Source organism: Pinus tabuliformis, chromosome X, assembly GCF_031772625.1.
Source record: "Pinus tabuliformis cultivar Carrire ecotype Pingquan chromosome X, CPIR1, whole genome shotgun sequence".
NCBI classification, from domain to species: Eukaryota; Viridiplantae; Streptophyta; class Pinopsida; order Pinales; family Pinaceae; genus Pinus; species Pinus tabuliformis.
The window spans coordinates 1,049,099,201-1,049,111,115 of record NC_142308.1 but is presented as its reverse complement, the minus strand read 5'-3'; the positions used below and the strand labels follow the sequence as shown (position 1 = coordinate 1,049,111,115).

At 35.8% G+C, this 11,915-nt stretch overlaps 1 protein-coding gene across 1 annotated transcript; it reads right to left on the bottom strand.

The window, feature by feature from the left end:
• Positions 1-302: 302 nt before the first annotated feature.
• Positions 303-935, bottom strand: LOC149143402 (toll/interleukin-1 receptor-like protein). Its single transcript, XM_089451805.1, has one exon. It carries the CDS (start codon positions 933-935, stop codon positions 303-305), a length of 633 nt encoding a protein of 210 aa, XP_089307931.1.
• Positions 936-11,915: the final 10,980 nt, after the last annotated feature.

The following is an 11,915-nucleotide window of genomic DNA, read 5'->3' as shown; positions in this document are numbered from 1 at the left end:
CAAATGCAAAGAGATTTTCCTGAGGACTTACGAAAATTTCCCAATTTTCGTAGATCTAATTCCCCAGTACATTTATTTGACCTAACTGCCATTCTATTGTTGCTTTCTGACATATTTATTTGACCTAACTGCTATTCTTTTGTTGCATTCTGACATATTCCAAGAATCTGCAATGGAAGAATCTGCAATCCACTAATTCACAGACATTTCAGAAACCTGCAGTCCGCAGCAAGGCACTTCTTGCAATGTTCCGCAGCAGGGCACTTCTTAGCAATGGTTAGCCACCTCTTCAAGGACCCTTTTCACCAAGGCTGCTTCATAGCTGCAATGCAGAGAGTTTGAAATATCAAGTCAAAGAAACGGCGAAACAAATAAGAGAGGAATGGGAAGAGAGTTACGAACCCATTGAAGTCATCTTGAAGCGAGTAGCCAGAGAGACGACAGAGTTGGAAGAGAGCATCCTTCCATTCGCTGATTTCTTCTGCGCTGTATCTCCCACTTTTTTGATGCTCTTGGAATGCAACAGCAAATGGGCCACCGCATTGCTCCGGCCGCCGAACTTGCGAAGGACTGACGTCGTAAAACAGAGGAATGGCGATGGCCGACCCCTTTCGTACTTCCCGCGCAATCAACGAGGATTCTCTCAGGCACCAGGATGACTGAGCATAATTAGGGGAGAATATCGGAATAAGTATTCTACTCTCCTGAATAGCATTCTCCAGGCATCTAGAAATGTCGTCCCCGCGGTTCATATCCCGGGTGTCGAGAAACGCGCGAAAGCCTGCGCTTGTGAGTGCGCGGTCGAGATGATCCACAAACCCTTTTCTTACATCGCTCCCTCTAAAGCTTGGAAAAACATCGTACTTGTATCTCTTTGATTTCCTGCAATTGGCCTTAAAGGAGCGCAGGGATGAACGAAAAGGAAAACCCGCCATCACACACGGCAATGTTTTTTTCCCACAGAGAAAAATGTATCCTTGTTAGCTATAAAAATCAAATGATACAAGCTATAATCTTTGTAATAACAAAATCAAAAGATACACTATCGCTACTGCAATTCCGATATTCGACTGAGAAATGGAGCCGACTATTTAAAAGCTTTTGCTCGAAGATTTGCTGGAAATGATGCTATTCATGACTGTTCCTTGCTCGAAGATTTGCTGGAAATGATGCTATTCATGACTGTTCTAGTTACTATGAACAACTCGCTACTGCAATTCCGATATTCGATTGAGAAATGGAGCGGACTATTTATAAAGAAACTGATCCAGAAAGAGTCGGCGTAAAAAATCCGCCGCAGGTTTATCAAAACATTAAAATTTTATGGGCAGTTGCGCCGCATATTTACCAAAACAGTATATTTTTATGCGCAATTGGAATTCACTACTGTCCGTTTAGGTGCTCCAACGGGCACGGCACTGACAGGCGATCTAGTCAACGTGATCTGTTCACAGCTTCAACTAAAACTAGTATATTTTTATGGGCAATTGGTAGTTGGTTTAGGAAAGAGGTAATCAGCGATATATGGTGTATTTAATGTCTTTATAGCAGCACGCGACTTAACCCGATAACACTAGAGCGAACAAATTCGCCATCAAATAATATTTGCCCCTCCCGTGTTATCGAACTAAGTTGCGTGCTAGCATTAAATACCCAATATATAACTGGTTAACTCCAGCGATTGGTTTAGGTGCTCCAACGGCCAATACACTGACAGCATTTGACCATTGTCGGTTATGTACCTTCCAGTCAACGCGATCTGTTCACAGCTTCAGCTAAAACGAATATATTCAAAATTCAAAATGACTTTGATATTGATTTTCACTCTCTCACATCCCACCGCTTCATATTCAAATCGGTGAAGTTTTTACTTGAATGTTTATCATCCCGATTCCCACCGCTTCATATTCAAAATCTTCACGTTTTCATATTCCGTACAGTGAACCCCTTAGCCCACGGAAATTCCTATTTCCACCACTATAGAAAAGTTAATGCACCCTGACATGCAAGGGGAATAGTGGGTGCCTTGCATTTATATTTCTGCCAAAGTTGACTTTGGCATGTTAACAGCAAGGCATCCACTATTCCCCTTGCATGTCAGGGTGCATTAACTTTCCTATAGTGGTGGAAATAGGAGTTTCCTTAGCCCACAGCCTCCACAATGTTCCCCACGCGGCACACGTGACCCCTATTCCCAACATTCATGCTCCAGATGATCCTCACATTGTCACATCCTACCAGCTCACATTCAAAATGATTTTGATATTGATTTTCACTCTATCACATCCCACCGCTTCATATTCAAATCGGTGATCCCGATTCCCACCCATCCATATTCAAAATCTTCACGTTTTTCATCCCACCGCTTCATATTCAAATCCTATACCTTAGGGGTAGAATGTATTAATTAATGTAAATGTAAAAATTCTTAAAACTTACATTTCAATTACTAAAAACTTATACTAAAAATTTTAAAATGATGCCAGTTAGATCTAGCTCTTCTCTTTTCCAAAAGAATTTTGGGAGGAAGAAACTCTTTAGTGCACAGAAAATGTGTTGGGTCACTTTTTCTAAACCTTTAAAGTTACTCAAAGGGGACTATGTACATCATATGCCATGATTTATGTGAATATGGACATATCACAATTCCTATTGGTTTTGATTGATATATTGTATCAAGATATAGTATGGGAGCAATCATTAGACAATGAGTACATCCCCTTACAGTGCCAAAAATGCCATGAATATGGTCGCCTTTTTAGGGATTATCCCACACAAAAAGCAAAGCCTACCAAAAAATTTGAATCTCAAATGAACAAGGACGACTTTATCTAGCCCAATCAACAGTATTGACAAACCAAACCACAACCAACTTCCATGACATATATGGAAATATCAACTCCTAATAGCTTTGAGTCACTAGCTAATTTATAAGATCCCTCCTTTAAAGAGGTATCCCAATGTAATATAACCAAAAACCATGTGGCAATGGGTTAATAGAAACAACTAGAGGAAAAACAACAAACCCAACTAACAAAGTCAATCTCATAGCCAAAAAAGAACATACCCACTACCAATTAGGTGATTATGTCAGAAGGACCAATCCAAGAATTCAAGACACCCCAAAAGATATGGATCTAGATTCCCTAGATATCCAGGCCATTGCAGTAGTTTAGAAGGGAAAAGACCCATAGTCGATCTTAGAACATCAGGTACAAATCCTCAAGGAAGCCTTGCTAAAAAAATATACTCTTCACACCTAACAACCATCATGTAATAACTCTAATAACCATAATCTAGGCATCAATCTACATTTTTTCATAGATCCCTTAAAACCCTCGAAGGATGATCAGAGAAGGGGAAGGAGAAGTAATAAAAAGATATTATAGGAATTAGATGAGATTCTTGTCAACTTCAAAAGAATATTCCACTTCTACACTCACTTCCTCTATATGCTTGGCTCAATTGTTTTAAGTTGCTTCCTCTCATTGAACCTGGAATCTTCCTCTATTTCCTACTGCCCTTTACCCCTTGTCAAACTTCTTCGTCTTCCTCTCTGACTTTGTTTCCTTGCAAAATTTTCCACTGCTTTAAGAGTAACTTGGTATGCCTCCTCAACTATTGTTAGGGGTAGAATGCTTATCTCATCTTGGATATCATATCTCAATCCATTTATGTACCTGGATACTCTTAGCTCCTCATCCTCTTCCACATAACATACTCTAATATTGATTCGATAAAACTCCTCTATATATTCTTTAACCATCATAGCTTTTGTCTAAGATTTTGCATTTGTCTAAAAACATTCAACTAATAATATTTTCGCTTAAATTTTCTTTTGAATTTTGTACCATCCTATCATAGCTCTTAACTTTTTCTTTTCCTTTCTTTTCCCTTTGTGCTATCACCTCTACCCACCATAATTTTGTGTGCCCTTACAATCTCATCACATTATACTTTCATCACTGACATCCTATCAAAAATTCATGTTACAAAATAAGTTTTACAAATTCATATTTACTCTTAGATTTTGTGAATTTGTTCTTATTTAACAACGTTTATATCTTAATTTTTTTAACTGGAACTCTTTATCACACCACAATTTTTATATTATCTTTATTCCCCAAAATGATATATATTTTTAATGTTTGCATGGTCTAACGAAGATCAAGCCTCCTTATGTCATTCATCTTGAGTCAAAGGTGGTTTTAGATAGATTGAAATGATTTTATAGAACGTCTTGGTTTCCATGTGGTTTAACCTCTTATTATACATTGCATACACAACCATAGTCATGCTCTCAATGAAAAATGGTTTGCTTTGCTTTCATGAAGTGAATAGAATTTTGAAATTAAGTTGTTTTGAATTTGTTGTATCTTTCTTGAGGACTTCCTCTAAATCCATTATAAACTTTGGAAACTCTATTAATCTTTTTTTCAATGATATAACTTTAGTTGAACCTGTGATATGAACTCCAAGATATTTGAAAAAAAACACTTCTTTCAATTAATTGTTGATTGTCATATACCAAATATGTAATTTTTTTGCATTTAATTATCATGATTTTCATTTTCTCAATCATACTCAAATTAAAAAAAAATAAAATAAATAAATAAATAAATAAAATAAAATAAAAATAAAAATAAAAATCTTAAATGTGTAAAATTTGAAAATATTTTTGGCTAAAAAAATTATAATGAGTTTAATAAATAAAAAATATTTAAAAATATATTAAAATCATATTCTCCCTATTTTTTAATTTTTTATTAATTTCTAAAAAGTAATGTAAATTTAACTTCGACAATGTGTTATATTTTAGTTTAAAAAATTCACATTTAAAAATACAAAATCATGAAATTGACATTTTAAATGTAAAAAAAAATGTTTTTTAGCTAAGTCACCTGACACGGGGATTCGGGATTCGTGGTGTCGGATTTGGACACGTTGACCCCCCAGAACAGGACATGTAGGATTCGTTATATATATATGAGGCTTTGAAGTTCTCTGAGAGTGCCCTAATATGCCGATTCAATGGTTTTTGGCCGCGGCTCACAGCTCTCCATAGTTGGATCACGGAGGTATGGAAGCCTCTAATTTCTGATGCAATTAATATCTACCCCTGTGCTAGGGGTTTCTTTATAGTAGATTTTGAAAACCGTGAAAGCAGACAATGTATTCTAGATTCTGGCCCTTGGTTTTGGGAGAAATCAGGCCTATTCATGAGGCCATGGAACCCATCTTTCGATCCCTCAACAACAGTCATAACCTCAGCACCAGTTTGGGTGAGATTGCCAAATCTACCCTTGCATCTCTGGAATTTCTCTTCGCTAGAAGCCATTGGAAATGCAATTGGAAAATTTTACTGCAGGTGCCCAGAAACAGAGGAATATGCCAGAACCACATATGCACGCATCTGTGTGGAAATGGACTTCAGCGCCGGATTCCCAGCGGAAATACACCTAACAAGTAAAGACTATGTGTGGAACCAGAAACTCGATTATGAAAGTGTCCTCTTCAGATGTCGATCTTGCTTTGAGACAGGCCACCTAGCCAAAAATTGCCCAAAAGCCTCCGAGAAAAATTTTGCTAGAAAAACTCACCACAGATCCACATGGTGGGAAGGAGCACAAAAAGAACACTACACTGTCATGCAAGAAGAATACTCTCGAGAAAACTCTGAATTACAAGAAATCGGGCAAGATAGAAACAACTCTCAAGACAAGCAGGGGGAAAGCCCCGCCCAACAACAAAAAGGTGAACTCAACAACCCCTCAAGCATCGACAGTTATGAGGTTTCAAATAACGCGCATTCTCCGATTATCTCCAAAAGGACAAACACAATAGATCGCGAAGCTAAGACACCAATGTCCCAAGATCCAGAAGAGATGAAGGAGATGCAAGATAAAGGAAGTTGGAAGACCATAGAGAAGAAAAAGAAAGCTACATCACCAATCTCGCCAAGAAAGACAAGGAGTCAGACAATTAGAAATAAGAAATTATAGGTCCGATAGACCATTTTGGTCTCAGTGGACGTTAACCATCATCATCATCATCATCATCATAAATTAGATATTTCTTACACAAATTTTAATTAATGATACAAATTTATTGATTTCAAACATAGATATTCATCTATAGCTATTAGCATGCATAGTACATACAAAATTCAAATACATGTCAATCTATTATCTATTTCTTATGCTTCGCCCTCTTGCCACCACGAGAAATGTCTAATTTTTTAGTCTTGTTGGAAAATCAGGATCTTTGTCATTAATATCACCCTCTAAGCATTAATATCCAGAGGTAGCTTTGTCATTACCTCTGTATCTGTATAGGGATCTTTGTCATTAATATCACCCTTCAAGCATTAACATAAGATAGAACAAGCATAACATGTCAAGTCAAGATTTTGTTTGAGTGATGCGTACACTTTTAGGAGGGTCATGATACAAAAGTTCGACAACCAATGTCACTAAGAAGGTACATAGACGGATTGGTGCTCTTGATTAAATACGAGTTCCATACCCTAATACATGACAAAATTCAATGGAAACATTGCGATCCCCCAATCCTAAACTCCTGAAAAACTGATAAGTTTGCTGGATTTTAAATGACATCTAAAATTCTACTTTCTCCATATGAAATCCAATGACATCGGAACCATTCTCAAACATCCTAAGTCATTTCATGGTAATGTTAAAAATTTAAGTAAACGGATGAAAATGAAAATTAAGGAGAATGTCACTTTTACTTTAAGAATTTAACATTACCATGAATAGCATATCAATACTAGGTCCTAGACTTGATCATTACGCTGCCAAAACGCTTGCCAAATGAAAATATGCGTGGCTATAATGACCAAATGCGGCCTCTTCATACTCGCGCGAGTCACTTTTGCCGCCTAATGAGTCCTGGAAAATAGGACACGATTCCCAAAATCGTGACTTGGACACAGATTTCGAGCTAATTGTGTCGGACATGACGGGTTCGGATTCGTGGGCCCTATAAAATGAATCCGGTTACTTAGAAATTAAAGTGTTTTATTATTATTATTATTATTATTATTAATTTGTATATACAAATCATTAAATTATATTAATATAAATGGAGCATCTATCCATAACATAATTCTGGGCAGACTCGTTCTATATAACATAACTTTGAATATCTCCGATAAGACTATTGTTTGCCAACCGGAGTTGTTCGAACTGGACTAGACCACCGAATTTTGTTGGCATTCTTCTTATCAACTTGTTTCTTGAAAGTCGGATCCATTGCAGCTTTGAACAATTGCACATAGTTTTTGGAATATAACCATGGAGCAAATTATAGCTGAGCTCGAGTATTCCCAGCGCCTTCAACTGGAAAAACTCCGTTGGAATTCTTCCTGTGAACTTATCCTGAAAAAGATTCAGAGTGTGTAATAATGAGGAGTTGTCGAGGGATGGTGAAATGGGACCTTGCAATCCCAATCCAGGAATTAGTATGGTAATCACTCGTTTAGTGCGCTTTCTGCAGAAAATGACATTCCATGAGCACATGTTATCAGAGTTTGCTACGGTCTAGTTGAGCATGAACTTCATCTTGCACCAAACAATCTCTCCCGTGAATGCAAATCCTGCAACCAACGAACCTAGGATTTATCAATTAAAAGTGTTTTTGGCATATTAATGAAACCCTTTACCAGGCAAGCAACCAAACAAAACAAACAACTCAAAACAACCTTGAATCATAGAGCTTAAGAAGCCAATATAAAGAAAAAAAACTGAAAAATCTTGGTAGACTCTGGGTCTCTGCACCTCTGCAAAATCTCACACTTTGCACGTCTACTGTAAAAGCCTGCCCTTACTAGGAAAGCAACCAAACAAAACAAACAACTCAAAACAACCTTGAATCATAGAGCTTAAGAAGCCAATATAAAGAAACAAAACTGAAAAATCTTGGCAGACTCTGGGTCTTATCTGCACCTCTGCAAAATCTCACGCTTTGCACGTCTACTGTAAAAGCCTGCCCGGGCTAGGGAACGCGCTTCAGAATTATGTTGAGAATAGATATGCTCCATTCTAAAGCTCTGGAACTACAAAGCCAATTTCGGAACTCTGATGCGGTATCTCTTCAGCCACGGGCTATCCACTCTCCAATTACCCTTACAATGCAATCATAATATATTAATTTTAAATCCAGAAAGAGAGGAGAGGACTTATTACCTACTGGATAAGGACCTTACAATGTCCAACGGCGGTGATGTCGAGCCAGAGAGCATGTTGAAGACCAGCGATTAGGGATTTGTAAGGAGAAGCATTGCTGCGCAGTCTGAAGCAATCCTTAACATATGCGCTGAACTTCTCCACAACAAAACCATCATCGTCGTCGTAAATAATGAAACCAATGTTGCCATGACCAGGGTTTGGTGTGCATGATCCAGCGCCGTAGCGAAAGGTGCATTCATATCGGACGAGAGAGAACACTGCTGTTTGGGGAAGCCGAATGTTGGCAAGACTAGTCTCTGGTTGTTTGGGGGAGCCGAATAGCAGCTGTGCCATTCAAATTCAAAACAAATTTCGTGTAAAACGCGGCAATTTTAAAATTCAACTTTGATGGATGATGGTTGATGTATCATATATGATGAATGACATGCTATGCGGACAACGTGGAGGGCATAACGGCAGTCGACGGACGGCGACGGGTGAGGGACCTCTGGCGAGGGGCGAGGGAACTCCGCGAAATGTCACATCAATCGGAAATGATAAAAATCCATTCGCCAGATTTCTCAAACAGTCGCATTAGAGACTACTCCAAAATATATTAGTTTTAGTTGAAGCTGTGAACATATCACATTGACTGGAAGGCCCAAAACCGAAACGGTCAAATGATGTCAGTGCATTAGACGTTGGAGCACCTAAACTGACAGTAGTGAATACCAATTGCCCATGAAAATATATTGTTTCCATAAATATTACCATTATTTAAAATCAAGTTATATAAAAAAAAAAATATAAATAATGTTTAGTTTTAAGTGTGATTTTTTGGAAAACTTTCTGGTTTATTCGTCTAGAATTTATATTTCATTTATTTTATTGCGCTTATTTTAATGCATATGCCACGTGGTGTTAAATATTCTATTTTATTAAACTAGCAATTGCACCAAATGTTGCAAAGGAAACGCCGTAAGGCATAAATTGGAGAAGAATCGTGACATATAAAAATCTATTATGCAGGTGCATACTTTGCCATTAATTCCTCCTCTTGGATCTGACAACCCAGATCACTGCAGATTTGGGAGCTCTAGAGGTGATATCAATCTCTTTCCAATTTGCAAACTACTAGACCATTGTATTAGTCTCCCTTCATCATATGGTGGGTTGATTGATAAGCCATAAAAATCAAATGTTGAAGACATAAACTTGCAAGCATAAAATCCATAGGAATATTGATTCCCAAAATATTTTTATCTTATGTTTCTGAGCAACTACAAGAGAAGGTGCACCATTCTAGTCTTCTCCTAAGTGTTTCCCAAATCCCCTCCACTTTTCTTCCCATGATCCTAGTCACATGTCCCTCATTCTTACAACACCGAATTAAAATGTTTAATTGTTGGATAATATTCTACATTTTAGGTCTTTTTCTATTTTTTGGATAATATTCTACATTTTAGGTATTTTTCTATTTGTTGGATAATATTCTACATTTTAGGTCTTTTCCTATTTTCCCATTAGATAATCCAACTAAACAATATTTGCCAAAATTTTCAATTTGAATTAATGGAATCCATGTTGTTAATGTAAAAGAGGATTCAACACCCCATAATTCCCCTATTATAACAAGATTGTATGATATTAATATTAAATATTTGTAATTTCATTAATTCAAAATGATTCTTGTCATTTGAGTAAACATATTTGAGTATATTGATTTTTCTTCCCTTTATTTTGAGTAATTAAAAAATATTGTTTCCTATCATTTAAAAAAAACAGATTTTGAATTTAACCTTTAATTTAATCATTTGCTTTAAATGGCATATTCAATTTTATTCAAAATTAGATTGTACTTGGATTAAGAGAAATGCCAATTTATTATTTAAAATTAGGTTGTGCTTGGATTAAGGGAAATGCCAATTTGAGGTTCCCTTGGGTGACCAATGAATAGTTAACTAGTATACAAACATACACGAGGATAAATAATAATACTCATTTTTTTGGATTATATATGGATGTTTCTAGCCATTTTTTTAATCTTTTTGAATTTGAATTATATATATATATATATAACTTCTTATTAGTATAATAATATAATTGTATCATTTTCACATTAGTCTTTTAATTTAACAATCATTTCTATAAAAAAAAGCAAATACCGTAACCTCTTATTATTAGTATAATAACATAATTGTATCATTCTCACATTAGTCTTTTAATTTAACAATTATTTCTATTAAAAAAACAAATACCATAACAGGGGAAAAAATTATTTACCCTAAAAGCTAGAACCAAATTGATAGAAGAAAAAAAATAAATAAATAAATTAAAAAAAAAAAAAATCCTACAATGATGGAAACCAAAGAACAATGATTTCTCACACGCAGCAAAATTACAAGAAGTTCCCACGTTCCCACCATTGAGCCAGAACCAAATGGACAGAAAAAGGGAAAATCGTTGTGAAACCAAAGAACAATGATTTCTCACACGCAACAAAATTACAAGAAGTTCCCACCATTGACTCTTTAGTCAGTCTTGAACTTCACTCATTGACTTGTAGCTTTTTCCCACTAATTGGTTGTTATATAGAATTAAATTAAATAAAGTTGAGATCTCACAAAGATATTCAGAAAACTAATAATAACCTCTTGTTCCTATATATATAAATCATTAGTTTTGTTTTAATAATAAATGTACGAGGAGAGTCATGTATTTGTGTACGAATCCTCTTTGTCTCTGTGTTTGAAACCTCCTATTGTTTTATATATCATTAGTTTTGTTTTCATAATAAAAGGGCATCCATGCTAACAGTTCTGCACATTTGCAGTTCATTGCATTCTCCTAAAATTGGTTTTCTTTAGGTTTCTAACGGATTTCCTACATAGACTACACTAAAAACTGTAACACTAATAACTATAACATCCTTCTACCTAAAAACTGTAACACTAATAACCATAACACTCTTCTACCACAGGTAGAAAGATTTTTTTGTTTTAGCTTTACCCGGTGAAAGAAATTTTCTATTAACTGTAACACCTGTCTACCACGTGGTATAAAGAAATTTTTTGTTGCAGCGTTACCAGGTTGTTCCCTGCGGATTTAGTTTAGTAGTTTTTTTGGATTTAGTTTATGTGCTTTTTAGGGGTGAAAGTGATATATATCCTTAACCGTTTCATGTTTTTAGAACATTGTAATCCATGGAAGAAATACTCACTCTGATGAAGTGCCATAAACAGAAATAAAATGGTAATGATAAATGGTTACAGAACACAAACTTTACATATCAGAAAGTGCACACTCCAGTTCCACACCTGTGGTACACATTCGAAGGTGGATGAATGATTATAATTTATTTTAATTTCAAATGGTGCAGGCCTTAATTATCAACAAAAATTTAAATTGATTACTTTATTTTGTTTGACTTTTAAGTTGATTAATTTCTCTTTTTCCTATTAATATCAAAGGTTTTTCTGCTAATATAATTATGTTCAGGTGGTTGATCTGGTTAGGCGTCCCATAAATATATTGGTTATGCTTTAAAAATTTATTGAATTAACCTTCAGTATGGAATGCATGCAAGGTTTACACGCTTAATCGTTGCTTATAATTTGTTTCATGACCATGTTATAGCGGCTCTCTATGCAATTCCCCTTCGTATTCCATTGATTAACTTATAACGTAAGAGCCTCCTCTGAACTTTCCCAAAGTTCCAGTTGTCAC

Bases quoted from the DNA above. Each gene is read 5' to 3' on its own strand.
- LOC149143402 (XM_089451805.1), bottom strand. From the start codon at position 935: ATGGCGGGTTTTCCTTTTCGTTCATCCCTGCGCTCCTTTAAGGCCAAT.